Source organism: Bison bison, unplaced genomic scaffold (assembly GCF_000754665.1).
Source record: "Bison bison bison isolate TAMUID 2011002044 unplaced genomic scaffold, Bison_UMD1.0 scf7180017864108, whole genome shotgun sequence".
Taxonomy (NCBI): domain Eukaryota; kingdom Metazoa; phylum Chordata; class Mammalia; order Artiodactyla; family Bovidae; genus Bison; species Bison bison.
This window is the reverse complement of record NW_011494680.1, coordinates 5,376,282-5,392,821: the sequence shown is the minus strand read 5'-3', so window position 1 is coordinate 5,392,821 and position 16,540 is coordinate 5,376,282. Positions and strand designations below refer to the sequence as shown.

The 16,540-nt window shown below is 49.4% G+C and overlaps 1 protein-coding gene across 4 annotated transcripts in view; it reads left to right on the top strand.

Moving 5' to 3' along the window:
* The window catches only part of SPIDR (scaffolding protein involved in DNA repair), a 281,100-nt gene extending 264,950 nt beyond the window's left edge, over window positions 1–16,150 (top strand). For all 4 annotated transcript variants that reach the window (XM_010838934.1, XM_010838936.1, XM_010838935.1 and 1 more), the window contains 4 exons: window positions 8,941–9,034; window positions 9,767–9,884; window positions 10,102–10,155; window positions 14,897–16,150. In XM_010838934.1, the coding sequence (XP_010837236.1) occupies window positions 8,941–9,034; window positions 9,767–9,884; window positions 10,102–10,155; window positions 14,897–15,031 (401 nt within the window). In that variant the 3' untranslated portion in view covers window positions 15,032–16,150. The remainder of the gene's footprint in view (window positions 1–8,940; window positions 9,035–9,766; window positions 9,885–10,101; window positions 10,156–14,896) is intronic.
* The last annotated feature ends 390 nt before the right edge of the window (window positions 16,151–16,540 follow it).

Genomic DNA, 16,540 nt, shown 5'->3' with positions numbered 1-16,540 from the left:
AGAGTTCGGTCAGGAGACCGGACACGTGGGGGAACAGTGATCTGGGACAGCACCGTGCTAGTCAGTTTCCAGAAGGTACAGAGGTTCCACACGTACGTCGCGGGCCTGTGTCCTCCACCCCAGGGCCACTCGACCCCCAAACCCCGTGTGCTTTTTATGAACAGCAAAGGCTGTGACCCCATTGCTGCTTGAGCCCAAGTCCCCTGTGTGATTGTGAGGCTAAGCACGTGTCTGCTGTGTTTCCTTCAGTGCATTCCCTTTACCCTAGTGTTCCCACCAAGATGTAGCTCCTCAGGCTCATGGACTTGAAGAAGGCAGGCTCCAGCCGTCAGCTGGGTCTGTTCCTGCCCCCGCTCTCTCATCTCTGCTCCAAGGATGGCAGGACTGACCTCAGAGACTGGTTGAGGAGTCCGTGGGCTGACGGGGAAGCCAAAGTTCTGTGCTCCGACTGCCACAGGCGGGCGGCTGGCTGGGGGCTCGGGGGCTGGAGCCAGCGACAGCAGGGATGGGGCCCAGACTGCCACCCCTGCCCAGGCAGAGCTGGTGCAGGCCTTTCAGAAAGGTGGGAGGGCACGTGGGAAACCCAGGACAGCTGCACAAGCTCCATGTGCTGGAGGAGAGGGGCCAAGGTGGCCAGCTGGCCCTGTCCTGTTCTGCTGTCCCAGCTGTGCTAACGGAGTGGAACAGTCAGGTTTTTGTCTTGATGAAGCCCTGTTTTCAGCACCACGGGTCGACTCTGGAGTAAAATGGGGGCTGGCTGTTGGCTGTTGGGAGGAGCACAGGAGAGGTTGGCTGAGAGTCTGGAGGCTGGGCAGGCCGGTGGACAGGCGTGAAGGCCGGACTCTGCAGAGCCACACAGACTGTCCCCGGCCTGTGCTCTCCAGGCTCCCATCCCCTCGGGTCTCCCAGGGTGGGTCATCCAGGCTCAGAGCCAGTGGAAGGAGGAGGAAGCGACTCCAGGTGACAGTTCCCACCCCCAAACCCCTCCCGCATTTTATGAGAAAATGTCCCTGAAGAGCTGGCTTCCTGAGAAGGGTTTGGAGCCAGACCACTCTTACCTGCAGCCAGGGAGTAAGAAGCATAGAGATGTAGGCCAGGAGCGTGCAGACAGTGGTGAGACAGAGACTTGCCTTTCCTAAAGAACCTCACATTTTAAAGAAATAATAATTTACAGTGAGATTTACAAAATACAAAATTTAACCATTTGAATGAGAAATTCGGTGGCAGTCCATTTACAGTACTGTGCAACCCCCTCCTAGTTTACATTTTGGCCTTTGTCGTCTCACTGGCTTTGAAAATAGAGTGGCAGCCTAGTTTTCAATCACAGTGTCATTGAGCAGAAATTCACCCTTTTAAAGTGTGTAACTCATTGTAGTGTATTCATACAGTTGTGCAAGCATGGCCACTAAGCTCCAGAGAGAAACCCTGTGTCCGTCAGCACTCACATCTCATCCCCTCCCAGCCCCTGGCTCCTGCTCCTCTGCCCTCTACCTCATGGACACTCATGTGAATGAATCATACGCTGTGTGCTCCTTGGTTTCTGGCTGCTTGCACTCAGCAGGACATTTTCAAGGCGTTTCTCAGGCTTTGTTCCTTTCTGGGGCTGAATAGTCCATCATATGGATAGAGCCTGTTTTATTTATGCATTCATCAGTGGATGCACACTTTTTTGATCCTATAACTCATGCTGCTCTGAATTTTCATGTAAGGTCCTTGGGTGGACATCTACTTCCTGTTCTTTGGGTGTATGCCTGATGTCTGACATAGTTTTCATGTGGGCCACAATCACAAATAGCAGCAGCAGCAGAAGTTGTGCTCCCTCCTCACGTGATGAGGGAGGCATCTGTAGGAAGTGGCCCTTCAGAGGGCAGAACGTGAGGCTGAGACCGAACACCCCATGTCCAGACATGGTGACCAAAGGGAGTGTCGGGAGGTACAGCCCAAGATGAGGGAGATCAGGTATCCTCTGTGACCTGTCTGGAGAGGGGCAGTGTTGGTGGAGGGTCTCTGGCCAGCGGTGCCTGTGGAGTGACCCTGGGCCGACACAGGCTGCCTCAAGCTCCTGGAGCAGAGCTGTGACATGTGACATCCCCCTGCTCCGTCCTCCCAGCACTGGGTATTCTCAGGTTGTAGATCGTCAGTCATTCTCACAGGTGTGTGCTAGTGTCAGGTTGCTGATTCAGTTTGCGTTTTCCTGACAGCATGTGCTATGGAACGTCATTCCTATGTTTATTTGACATCTGTATATCTTCTGTGGTGAGGTGTCTGCCAAGGGCTTTGTCCGTTTTTATTTGGGTTATTCACTTTCTTATTGAGTTTTTTGAGTTTTTCATATATTTTGGATTGCAGTCCTGTCCTAGATAGGTACTTTGCAAATATCTTTTCCCATCTATGGCATCTCATCTCTTAACAGTGTCTTTTGTGGACTAATTTTAATTTTAATGAAGTCCAACATAGACTTAGTTTTCCCCATGAATTGTGGTTTTGATGTATTTAAAAACTCATTGCCGGACTAAGGTCACCCAGATTTTTTTCCTGTTTTCTTCTAGGAATTTTATAGTTTTGCATTTTACACTTCAGTATACAATCTGTTTTGAGTTAAATTTTGTAAAAGAGGTAAGGTCTTTCTCTAGATTCCTGTTTTTCCAGGGTGTTTGTCAGTTGCTGCAACACTATTGGAAACACTGTCTTTTCCTCTATTGAAATGTCAGGTCAGTTGACTGTGTTCGTGTGGGTGTGTTTCTGGGCTCTCTGGTCTGTTGCGTTGGTTTTTTCTTTCGAGGGCAGGATGCTGTCTTGATGACGGTGGCTCTGTTGTGTGTCTGTCCTCAGCTCCATTCTTCTCCAGTATTGTCCTGCCTACTCTAGGCCTTTCTGCCTCCCGTGTAAACTTGAAACTTGGCTTATGGTATCCACAAAGTGACTTGCTGTGCTTTTGATGAGAATTGTGTTGAATCTGCAGTGCACCTTAGAAAAAGTGTACATCTTAACAGTGTTCAGTCTTCCTGTACGTGAACATGGACTATCTCTCTCATAATTTTGATCTTTGATGTATTTCAGCAGTGTTACAGTTTTTCTCATACAGATCTGTATGTATTTTGCTACACTTATACCTAAGTATTTCATTTATTTTAGCTAATATAAATGGTATTGTATGTTTTTAATTTAAAATTTCACTTGTTCATTGTTAGTGTATAGGAAAGCAATTGAGTTTTGTATTTTAACTTTGTATCCTACAACCTAGCTACAATCATTTTGTAGCGCTAGATTTTTTTCTTGTTGATTCTTTGAGATAGTCTATATAGGAAACTGTCACTTGTGAACAAGGACAAGTTTTTCTTCACTCCCAGTCTCTATCCATTTTATTTCTTTTTCTGGCCTTCTCACCTTAGCTGGATTCCCAGCACCAGATTGAAGAGAAGTGATGAGAGAGACCTCCTTGCCCTGTTCCTGATCTCAAGGAGAAAGCACCACCTTTCCCACCATTAGTCAGTGATGTCAGCTGTCAGGGTTTTGAGTGTTTGTTGTTTTTTCAGCTAAAGATAATATCTCTTTATTCCACATATTGAAGGGAAAGAATGTACCGGTCTCTTACTTCCCCTCCAGTCAGTTCTGATTATTAAGATCGATAATGTTCCGTTCTGTAGCTGTAAAGCTTTGCCCTTTGTTGCAGGTTGATCCTCATAGATGAAAAACAGTAAATGGTATTTTATTATAATGATTATATAAATATTTTTCGCTGAACAGGAAACTAGTACATACTGTATTTCCTTTCTTGTATGATTCTTTTCATGGAGTTTTGTGTTGAATTTTGTTTTACTTACACTGCCTGCTTTATACTCTTAATTATTTTCCAAATCCTCAAAAATGGTGACAGATCTTTGGAGCCATCCTTTTCCTATGTAATTTCTCTCCTGGAGCCTTCTGTCCCTCTGAACCTTCCTTGACTGATTGCTCTGCTGTCAGCTGTCATCTAGGCCTCCTCTGTATTAATCCTTTAGGGTCATCCTTTCCTAAATCACAGAACTTCTTTATTGGTTTATTCCAACTGTAGGCTTTTAATAAATGTTCTTTACCAAGGTGAGGAAACTTCCTCTATTCGTAGATTAATGAGAGTTTTTATCATCAGTGGGTATTGGATTTTGTCAAGTGGCTTTTCTACATCTATTGATACGATCATATGATTTTTCTTCTTTATTCTGTTGATATGATAGACTGTTGTTATTTAGTCGGTAAGTCATGTCTGATTCTTTATGACCCCATGGACTGTAGCCCACCAGGCTCCTCTGTCCATGGAACTTCCTTGTAGGAATACTGGAGTGGGTTTCCATTTCCTTCTCCAGGGGATCTTCCCGACCCAGGGATTGAACCCGTGTCTCCTGCACTGGCGTATATTCTTTAGTGCTGAGCCTCCAGGGAAGCCCGGTGATAAATTACACCCGGTGATAAATTAGTTGATTTTTTTTAAATATTGAATTGGCCTATAAACCTGGAATGAGTCCCATTTGGTCATGGTGTAATCCTTTTTTATATATAGTTGGATTAGATTGCTGATATCTTGCTAAGGACATTTGCAGCTCTGTTCATGACAGACCCTGGTCTGTAACTGTCTTTTCAGGTAGTGTCTGTATCTGGGTTTGGAATTAGGTGCATGCTGTTGTTAGGGGATGAGCTGAGAAGTACTCCCTCCCTCTGCTACTGTCTTCTGGAGGGAACTGCATAGGATTGGTATAATTTCTTTCTTAAATGTTTGCTCCAATTGATCAGTGAACTCCTCTGGGCCTGGTGCTTTGTTTTGGAAAGTTATGAATTATTGATTCAGATTCTTTAATACAGGCTTACTTCGTTTTATAGTGCTTGGTGGATACTATGCTTTTTACAGATTGAAGGTTTGCAGCAGCCGTGTGTCAAGCAAGTCTCTCCCTGCCGTTTTTTCAGTGGCTCACTTAGTGTTTTGGTGTCACATTTTGGTAATTCACGCAGTATTTCAATTTTTTTCCTTATGGTTATATTTGTCATGGTGATCTGTGATCAGTGATCTTCGATGCTACTCTTACAAAAAGATTGCAACTTGCTGAAGGCTTAGATGACAGTTAACGTAATTTAGCAATTAAGTATTCTTTAATTAAGGTGTTCGTTTTTTAGACATTATGCATTTGTTGCACATTTAATAAGCCATAGTATAGTGTGGACATAACTTTTATGCACACTGGGAGCCAGGGATCAAACCCAGATCCAGCCATTGCCTGGCTTGCCAGAAGGGGGTTGCCAGTGGTATGAAGACCCCAGACAAAATGTATTTCCTCAGCTCGAGTCGTGTTCTGTAATTGGAAGGAAATTGCTTAATCCCATGTAATTGTAAATGTTGTTAGCACTCACGGATACCGTAGGATAAAAGGAACTGTGGTTTGTACCAGTCTTCTTTTTCTTAATTCATTTAGCAGACTCGCCATAACTGTGTGATTGAGTCTCTGTGCTGGGAGCCCTCCCCTCAGCTTGGACTCTGCCCTCTGTGAAGACGCGCCTTCCGGCTGTGCTTTTACTGGCTTGACTTTCAGCCTTTTACTGGCTTAACTTTGACTCAATCTTGATTAGATTTGTAAGAACAATGAAATTAGCTAGGCAGTCTTTTTTAAATCAGGATGTATTATTTTCCTTTTCAAAAAGTCATTCAAGGATGCATTGCAGGAATGCATTTTAATAAACCAAGCCTACTTAGTTCTCATTATTTTATCCTCTACAGATACATTTTCTCCTAATGTTTGTTCTAGTGGAAAATTAAATTCTTTGCTCCAAGAGTGGGAAGGATGACTCTCCTGTTTTTCTGGAAACTTAGTTCACATCTTACTTTTTCTCACATGTCTCATTTCACCACTCTTCAACAAGGATGGTCTGAGATTTGCAGTGTATCTTGATGGTATGTACAGTGCTTCACATTCCAAGAAAATTAGACCAACTCAATCTCCTGTTTAAAATTCCTTCCTGGCTTCTCATCCCTTCCAAGATCAAGTCTAGAATCCCAAGGAGACTTGGAAGGTGCTCGCCCGCACAGTTTTCTGCTGTCTCACCTGCCTTTTTCTCTGCCTCAGGGTAAAGGGTGGGCCTGTGCCCCTCCCTACCAGCAGCCCCACCTCAGCTCCATTCTTTCAGGAAGCCTCCCCTGACACTTAGGCCAGCCTAGAGGGCCTCTCTTAGGCCCCTCTAAGGGGTCTTTTCCATTTCTCAATTTAGCATGTATTTTATGTTCTACTTTTTTTTTTCCTTCAAGACACTATTTTTTAGAGCAGTTTTAGCAAAATTGAGCAGAAGGTTCAGAGATTTTGCACATTCTCTCTACCCCCACACATGCACAACCTCCCCCACCGTCAGCACCCCCACCAGATGGTGCATTTGTTGTAACTGATGAACCTGTACCGACTCTCATCACCCAGAGTCATAGCTATAGCTGGGGTCACTCTTGGTGACTACATTGTGTGGATTTAGACAAACTTATGACATGCAGCCATCATTACAGTGCTGTACCGAGTGGTTTTCCTGACCTAAAACGTCTGTGCTCCACCTCTTCAGCCCTCCCCCTTAATACCTGGCAGCCACTGATCTTTTCACAATCTGTAGAGTTTTGCTTTTGCCACAATGTCCTATAGTTGGAATCATACAGTCTGTAGCCTTTTGAGATTGGCTTCTTTTGGTTAGTAATATGCATTTAAGGTTCCTTCATGTCTTTTCATGACCAGAGAGCTCATTTATTAAAAATTACTGAACAATGTTGCACTTTCTAGATAAGCCAGACTTTATGTATCCATTCACCTACTGAAGGATTTCTTGGTTGCTTCCATGTTTTGGTAATTAAGAGTAAATAGCCACATGCCAATGTGGAGAAGGCAACGGCACCCCACTCCAGTGCTCTTGCCTGGAGAATCCCATGGACAGAGGAGCCTGGAAGGCTGCAGTCCATGGGGTCGCTGAGGGTCAGACACAACTGAGCAACTTCACTTTCACTTTTCACTTTCACGCATTGGAGAAGGAAATGGCAACCCACTCCAGTGTTCTTGCCTGGAGAATCCCAGGGACGGGGGAGCCTGGTGGGCTGCCGTCTATGGGGTCGCACAGTCGGACACGACTGACACGACTTAGCAGCAGCAGCAGCAGCAGCAATGTGTATGTGGACCTGTGTTTTCAACTCCTTTGTGAAAATACCAAGGAGTGTGATTGGTTCATTGTACCATAGGACAGTGTTTAATTGTGTAAGAAATTGCCAAACTGTCCACAGCGGCCATACCATGTTTTATTACCACCAGCAGTGACTGCAAGCTCCTGTTGCTCCACATCCTCAGAAGCATTTGGTGCGTCAGTGCTCAGGACTTGGCCGTCCCTGTGGGTGAGCAGCAGGGTCTCACTGCTGTGTTCATAGGTGTGCAGGGGTGTCTCATTGCTGTGTTCATAGGTGTGCAGGGGTGTCTCATTGCTGTGTTCATAGGTGTGCAGGGGTGTCTCATTGCTGTGTTCATAGGTATGCAAGGGTGTCTCATTGCTGTGTTCATAGGTGTGCAGCGGTGTCTGATTTCTGTGTTCATAGGTGTGCAGGGGTGTCTCACTTCTGTGTTCATAGGTGTGCAGCGGTGTCTCACTTCTGTGTTCATTTGCATTTCCCTCATGACATGACACTGGACATCTTCTTGTGTGCTTCTTTGCCGTCTGTGTATCTTCTCTGGTTAGGTGTCTGTTGAAGTTTTTGGCCCATTTTTTAATCAGGTTATTCTGGTTCTTATTATTGAGTTTTAACGGTTATTTGTATATTTTGGATAGCAATTCTTTATCAGAGTGTCTTTTGCGGATATTTTCTCCCATATTTCACGATATTTTTACTCATTTGTTTATCTGCTTTCCCAGTCAGACTGTGGAGTCCATTGTAATTGTGGCATTTATTCTTATGTTCACAGTGCTACATTTATATCCCACAGTAAAAAACATTGTATACATATTTGTTTGTTGAATAAATAAATCACAAATGTTGGAGTAAAGAGAAATAGGGAAACCACATAAGAGGAGATACTAACAAACCAGTAAGAATCTTTCCTTATCAAGAAAGTGGAAACCAAGCTGTGGGATTCCATTCCACCATCCAGGAGGCAGATGCTTACTGTAAATGTCCAGGCAGTGGGCGAATGTGAACAGTGTGAGCCAGAGGTCCTGTGGGATGCACCTCTGAGGGTTTTTCCATCTCTGGGCTCACACTTTTGGACACAGTGACTCCGTCCACTCCATGAGTCCATTCCAGGGGAAGAGCCCTTCACGGAAAGGGCCCAGTAGACAGATGCCTGCTGCCTTGTCCTAGAGCAGTTTGGACGCCTAGTGTCCAGTCTGGAGAGTGGTCAGGGGAACCCTGACGTAAATCTTCAGTCATGCAGAGCCTCAGGGCAGGACGTGACGGCGCAGGCATGCGTTCTTGTCACGTACTCATAACACGCATGCTGGGAGAACGCAAAGACAAAAATACTCGGGTAGGTGGTAATAGGCTTACGCTTTAAAACTTGTCCTTTGCTGTAACTTAGTGCAATAAATGGGAATTATAATAAGTTTGAAAGTGAAAGTGAAGTTATTCAGTCGTGTCAACTCTTTGCAACCCCATGGACTATAGCCTACCAGGTTCCTCCATCCATGGGATTTTCCAGGCAAGAATACTGGAGTGGGTTGCCATTTCCTTCTTCAGGAGATCTTCCCAACCCAGGGATTGAACTTGGGTCTCCCGCATTGTAGGCAGATGCTTTACCATCTGAGCCACCAGGGAAGTAATAATAATAAGTTTAGGAGCATTTATATAAACTCACAAATTGAGGAAACAAACCTGGGCACCTCCTGTTACCATCTGTGACCTGAGGGGCACAGAGAGGCTGGGGGACAGAGCCGCCTCTGAGCCCAGCTCCCCTTCCCTGATCCCAGGCACCGTGGTTGCTGTGGACGAGAGCACCGCCTGCTCGTGGCCTGTGTGTGATCTGTGTGGCAGCGAGAGACTGGAACGGAGCCTGGCAGACAGGTAGGGGGCAGCCGCCAGGAACCCCACGGCCTGGGGCTAAGGGGGCACATGGGGCAGCCGAGCTGCCAAAGGAGGCTGGGCGCATTTTCTCCCCAAGTCACCACTGCGCTCCTCCTGCTCCCTGAGGCTCCTCTGGTCCTAGAAGAGAAAAGAGCGGGCTTCCTCAGCTCCTCTTTTGTCAAGTGGGAGAGAAAGAACTTAGGGCAAACATAAATGTGTGGCATGCTGGTGACCGCACGGGCGACCCTTCGCAAGCTGACATACCTTCCTGCCCAGCATTACTGCCCCCTGCCCCCCACACACCCTGGACCCACCCTCCGAGCCAGTCCTCTGGCCCCACTGGCCGTTAGAGGCACCCAGGGCGCCCTCACTTTCCTGCTGCTGGACACCTGCTGGGTGGTGGCCTCGGGCCCAGACCAGACAGTGCAGGCCAGGGCTTGGAGACGATGGGAGCGTGGAGCTAGGTTCCTGGGAGGCAGGAAGGAGCAGGGACGCAGGTGACCAGAGCAGGTCTGCCTGGCCCCGCCCCTTGTTGGCCGGGCACTCAGCCAGGTGAGCTCCCTGCCAGGTCTCTCCCTCCTCCGGCCACTCCACAAGTGGCCAGATCTCTGCACCCAGGCTGCTTCGGGCCTGTGTCAAGACCTGGGTTTCTGAACGTGATGCCCAGACCCGGGGTGCAGGAATTGTCTGTCCCCACCAGGCTCCCACTCTCTGTCCTCTTGTCTCCAACAGCAGCGGCACCTTCTCCTGTGGGGACTGCTCCCACGTGGTCACCTTGCCCATCCTCAGGAGGCACCTGCAGGTCTTCCTGGACTCCCCCTCGCAACCCCGGTGCACAGTCAGGGTCAAGGTAGGAGCCGGCAGGGGCTGGTGCATCTGTGTCCACCTCCAGGGCCCCTTCACCTGCGGCCAGGAGGGGGCTGCCTCTCCTGGTCTCTTCCCGGGGAGGGAAGGCTCAAGTCTCTGCAGTGGAGCTGGTGGCCTCGAGCCACACGTCAGTCCCCGGGAGGGGTGTTTCCGGTGAGTGGGGTTGGGTGTTGACGCAGCCCCCTTGGTGGTTCTTGCAGCTGCTACAAGACAGCATCTCTTCGCTCCTGAGGTTTGCTGCCTGCGAGGATGGGGTAAGTGGAGGCCCAGCCCCTGGGTGTGTGCTTCTCCCCTCTGCCTGTTCCTCGTGTGCTGGGCACCAATAGAGGTCAGACTCTGGAGGCTCAGCTCGGTCCCTGCTTCCTCCTCTGACTCACGCCTTTCCCTTTCGGAACTGAGGTTACTTCTCATCAGTCCTGCAGGAGATATGGGGCTCTGTCCCCTGGCTTCCACTGTGATAGGATGGTCTCAAGGTTTCAAGTTAGACCTAATAGAACAGCTATCTGAGACATACATTTTTTAAATTGCTGGGTGAGTCTGAGTGCATGGAAACCTCTCAGAGCTGCCCTGACTGAATGGTGGTGGCTTTGTGAAGAGGTGTGAGGCATGCTCCTCAAAGAGACTGCCACCTGAGCATACACACCTCACCTTACACGCTGACATTACCTTACACATCCATCTCACCTTACACACCCACCTTACCTTACACACCCACCTTACCTCACACACGTTACCTTACACACCCACCTCAACTTACAGACTGGCATTCCCTTACACATCCACCTCACCTTACACACCTGCATTCCCTCACACACCCACCTCACCTTACACACCCACCTTACCTTGCACACCTGTGTTCCCTTACACATCCACCCTACCTCACACACCTACCTCACCTTACACAACCACCTCACCTACATGCCTACCTTATCTTGCACACCAGTCTCACACATCTACCTCCTTACACATCCATATCACCTTACACACCCACTTTACCTTACACACCCACCTTACCTCACATACCTGTTACCTTACACAACTGTTACCTTATACTACCACCTCAACTTACACAGTGGCATTCCCTTACACATCCACCTCACCTTACACACCTGCATTCCTTTATACACCCACCTCACCTTACACACCTAACCTTACACACCTACCTCACCTACAGGCCTACCTTACCTTGCACACCCATCTCACCTTGCATACCCATCTCACTTTACACATCCACCTCATCTTACACACTGGTATTACCTTACACACCTCTCACCTTACACACTCACTTTACCTTACACACTTGCATTCCCTTACACACCTACCTAATTGCACACGCCTGCCTTGCCTCACACCCTTATGGAGCAGATAGCTCTGTCCATGTCAGAGCCATGCAGAAGCCTGTGAGGGGCTTGCGTGTCTGCTCTCAGGGTTCGAAACCCAGGTGGCAGACGTGCACAGCTCCTGCAGTTGCTGGCAAAGAGGATGCTCACATCGGCAGAGCTAAGGGTTCCCACAGCCACAGGCCCACTCTGCATCCAGCCTGAATTTGGAGGCTCCATGCAGCCCTCCTAGCTGCTTGCCAGCCCCTCCTGGGCTTAGGGGTGGGGGGAGAAGTGGCACTTATTACAGTCTTTACTTTATACCAGATGTCAGAGTTTTGAGTAAATCGGAATGTCCGTGCACAGAATCTGTAAGGAGCCCTGGTCTGGCTGCGGTTCCAACTCGAATCCCCAGCCTCATGCACCTCTTTAGAGCAACTTGTTGACCCCCTGCCCCCTCCCCCCAACAAACCTTCATCCAAGGGGCTGCTGTGCGGTGGGGACCAATGTCTCGAGGAGGGCTTGTGGACAGGTGTCCCTGATCGTGTGCAAGTGCAATGGGAATCAGCAGTTAGAGCAGCCAGCCCCCATGCTCCCTGCTGTCCTCAAGATGGGCAGAGGCCACACTGACTGGAGAGGCCACAGGGACAGGGCTCCTGTCAGATGCAAAGAGACCCGCAGAGGGAAGGTCACTGCAGTCTTCACAAGCGACAGCTAGAGGGTAGCCAGCCTGGGTGGGGACGACAGGGACCCTGCGTGTGTTCTCTTCAGATGGAAGTCCTGTGTTTCACGGGTGGTGAGCCTGTGGTTCGGTGACTGTTGGTCCTTGGGTAAGGCTTATGGATTGGAGAGTTCCAAGGTAGGGGGCTTTAAACAGACACTAAATATGGCAGGTCCATCTCACCTCATGCCCTCAGGGAGGAGAGCTCTGTCTGTGTCAGAGCCATTTGGAACTTGTTACCGTGGAGGATGCTAGGGGAGTTCTTCTCAAGGAGAACACAGCAGAACAAATCGAAGCCCATGGCTGAGTGCTTAGGGATGGCACCCAGAGCATCCATGGGCCCTGCAGTAACCCGGGTGCCTTTCCTGGGCCCCAGGCTCCCTGGACAGTGGCCCTCGACCTCCTGCTCTCTTCAGGGGCCTGGAGTCTGAGAGGCCTGGTAGGAACCCACTCATTCACTTATTCCCTTTTAATGGAGGCAGGCTGTACCTCCCACACATTCGACTTCTCGACTGCTTGCATCCTAGAGAGCTTGTGTGTGCTTGTGTGTATGTGATCCACGTGTGTGGGGCATGTGCACCAGTGCCCTGGCTGAGAGGCCCAGTGGCGAGCACCTCAGTGTCCCCATTGTGCTGCTCTGCCAGCAGAGGCGAGGCCAGTAGGACTGGGGAGGTGCCAAGCTCATCACCCCCAACCCCGCCTCTGCACTCAGTGGATTCTCAGGCTTTATGTCTACCTGGAAGGAAGTGGACACGGGTGTGGGTGAGAGGGGGGCATTGGCCACGAAGACCACCTGAACTCTGTCAGTTTAGTGTGCGGATGTACATTCACAAATTGCAAAGAATCAGATGACTCTCCATGAGAACCATGACTGCATTCCCAGAACAAACTGTGCCATTTCTGGTAGGACCCAGGAGTGTTGGGTCTCAGGCCTCCACTTAACAAGGTCCAGCTTCAGATGTGAAGGCAGTGGTCACACCCACCACTCTACCTGAGTGACATCACAGAAGCAAGAGTCAAAGAAAATACACTGTACCTTTTAAAAACAGAGGCACGTTTTATACTCACACACAAATACATGTATTCATGTAAACGAGCACGTGTGAGTTTGGTACTGTGATTGTTTTTAACTTCTTCATGTTAATTTCCCCCCAATATAGGTATAATTAAATCTCTATTTATAAATGATAGAGTTATTATTGAAAACTATAGCTGCCAAACCTGGCATTTTAAAAAGAGGGTATTTTTCAGACTTTTTTTTCCAAGTCAGAGTTTAGTGCTTGTATCCAGGGGACCTGGGCCCCCCATGGATACACACAGGGGAAGCCCTCGTAGACGACACAGCGGCATACAGCATCACCTTGTCCCTCTCAGCCCTGAGTGGGAACCTCCTGCCCCCTTCTCCAGCATCTCTGCCGCCTTCCTGCCACTGCGCCTGTGCGAGGCCCCTCATGAGCACAGAAGCCCTGGGAGTGACCGAGGGGGTGTGACCTTGATGTCTTGGCCACAGGAGCCCGGCGGGAAGCCTCCACACTGTCCAGTCTCATCCTCTCATTTCCCCCCTTCACCTGCGTGGACCTCAGCTCTCTCCCTCGCCTTACCTGAACGTGCTACCAGGGAGGTCGGACCTCCCTGTGAACCACGGTGGGGAAACAGGGCATTTGGTGCTGTGCCTGTCTTGTAGGTGGGAGACGGGGATTGCAGTGAGCTGGCTTCACAGCGTCCACATCCCAGACCAATCTGGACATTTACTGCTGCAGAAGGAGCCATCTCAGGCCTCAGTGTGTCTATGCTGTGCACACAGACCCACTGTCTGGACATGGCTCTGCTGGGCAGCAGTCACAAGGCTAGACTGTGGTCACAGATGTCCCCCAGTCCCTGGCTGGCCCTTATGCTCCTGTCGGCTGGGACCTCGCTGGGCCCTAAGCCAGAAACCCACGTGGTCTGGACCCCGTCATGGCATGCGTCTGGTCCTGAGCAGGGATGGGGCACACTCCATGCCCCTCCCACCACACCATGCTCACAAGAAGCCAGACACGGGGTGAGGGCAGTGAGGTGCCCATCAGGAACACAGACGCGCCAACCCTGGCCATGCTGCTGACCGCCCAGCCTGGGTCTCCCTGCCAGGACACGTTAATGATGGAAGGGGCAAGTTAGCACTGAACTCAGTGATCACAGACATCCATCAGGTGTCTGGCACAGAGCAGGGCTGGGAGGAGCCCCAGCACTGCGCCTCAGGTCCTGTGGAGAAACTTCCCAAAGAACACGTGACCTGAGGCTTCAGTCTTCCTGAAGACCAATAAGCCTCTCTTTTTGTTCAGCCCTATTCCCCCAAAGAAAGTGTCCTGAGGTCTGACACCTGGAGACCAGGAGGGCATAACATACTGCCCAACTTGGTCACCGGGCCCCGTCGCCTGGAGCTCTGCATTCCCAAGTGGACATGATGCTTGCCCACGGCTAATCTGTTCCCTGAGACTGTCATCAGACAGTGAGATGGAAGGCCTTTCTACAGCATGGGGAGAGGCGCTCAGCTCAGGGCAGCTCTGGGAGAGATACCTTGTTGAGGCAGGCAGAGCAAGTCCTTGACCAGAAGTGCTGGTCGACTGCGGAAGTGGGAGTCAGCAGCAGGCGCGATAGAACTCCCGCTGGGACCCCAGGCACGGCTTCCCGTGTGCTTCCCCCCCAGCTTCTGTCCTAGAGAGGCCAGCTGAGAGGTGTGCGCCTTGTATCCACCGACAGACATCGATAAGAGACATTCTTGATGTTCTTGTGTAAAAACAAACTCAGCTACCAGAAAAAAGCAGTTCCTTTGCTTGTATCACAGCCTATTCTCACCTCCAGAGAGGGTCACGGGCCAGGGAAGGGCCTCCTGCTCTGGCTGTGGTGTGCCAAGTCGGCGGGGAGCAGGGTATCCAGGGCTGTTTGCTCTAACCAGCCTGCCTCTCCTCCCTGCAGAGTTACGAAGTGAGGAGTGTCCTCGGAAAGGAGGTGGGGCCTTTAACCTGTTTTGTCCGGTGCATCACCACCCACCCGACCAGCAGCGTGGGATTGGAGGAGGTTGAGCTCCTGAGCGAGGGGAGAGCCTCTTGAGAACACTGGCAACGGCCACAGGATCTGTGAACTTTACCAAGTGGCTGAGAGGTGGTGGTGGTTTGGGTAATTTCTTAACCCTGGGCAAAGTGAATGTACTTTATGATCTTGAAATGGAACTTCATGTTAGTAAAATGGCTTTGTAAACTATAAATCAAAATACTTTTTTCTATGATTATATATTTTGTATTACCTTTCTGCATGTTAAAGCTTAAATAAGCTTCAGGCCTTCGTATTTATTTTAGATAATACAGTAGAAAAAATTATTTTGTCCTACTGTAATTTTAAAGTGTTCTGTTCAAATTTTACCATGATTCAACAGGTTTTTTTCCCCATTTCTTTTAACATTTCCTCAAAGAATACCCAGCAAAGGGCAAACCTTTGTCCTCTCGTCTATTACTGCCCTGCACAGTCAGTGTCCAACCTAAGTGCTTTGCAGTTCATTATTATTGTTTGGAAAATGTTCTGGGGGCACTATGTCAGAGGTCAAACTGTTATGAGTAAAGTATAGATAAAGTGAGAACAACAGGTCTGGTTAGCACTGGCTGCAGAGACAAGGCCACCCCGCCACAGAAGAGCTGGGTCATCGTTCACCGTGTTGGCAGAGTATCTGAGTTAAAAGTAAAACCCCGGACTAATTATCTCTGGACACTAAAGATTTTGTTTCCTCCCTATGACAATATAATCATGACAGGCCACGGTTAATAAATTACATAATATAGAGGTAGCAGCCAAGACAAAGAAAGGCTGCCCAATACCCACTCTCATGGGGGAAAGGCAACGACTTTATTTATTCGTCCAGGTTAATCTTTGAAATATTACAAGTACTGGCAAGGTAGCCAGTTTTAAGTAGCTTTGTGACTGTCCTTTCCATCTCCTACATGACTTGTACTTCACGCACTTGGAAAATCTACTAGAAGCTGACTACAGAAGTGAGGAAAGTGAAAGCAAATCCCATGAAAGCCAAGATGAGTCGGGCTGGTTTTCGGGTAACCAAGCCCTCTTCTCCTTGCCCCTAGACCCCCACTCGAAGTGGGACGCACTCCAACGGGTTTCCAACACGTTCCCGGGGCGCGGGCACCTTCCACCCGAACGGATCTCGGCAAGTTAACCAGCACGTCCGCAGGTGGAGTTCGGCCTGTTTGAGAAGCAAAGCAACCCGGGATGACCGGCCCCGGGGTGCAAGTCAGCCAGATGCGCGCCCTCCCCTGCGGGTTCGGAGGGCCGCGAGCGCAGGAATCAAAGTGGGTCTAACGCGTCTTTATTCTTACAAATACTGTAAAAATCAGTATAAAAAAGTGAGCATGCTCAGTCTTTCCCTCGTATCTACAGTACAAAGGCTTGTCGGAAAAGTCTCTTTTACGAAAGTACCTTAGCTGCATCCTAGGCGTAGGATGTAGAGAAGCTGCCGTCACAGTAACTTAGGGTCCACGCGGCAGCTGTCCGAGTCCCGGCCAAGCGCGGGAGTCCGGCCCGGCGGCTCCAGGCAGTGCGGCCGCAGCCCGCGCG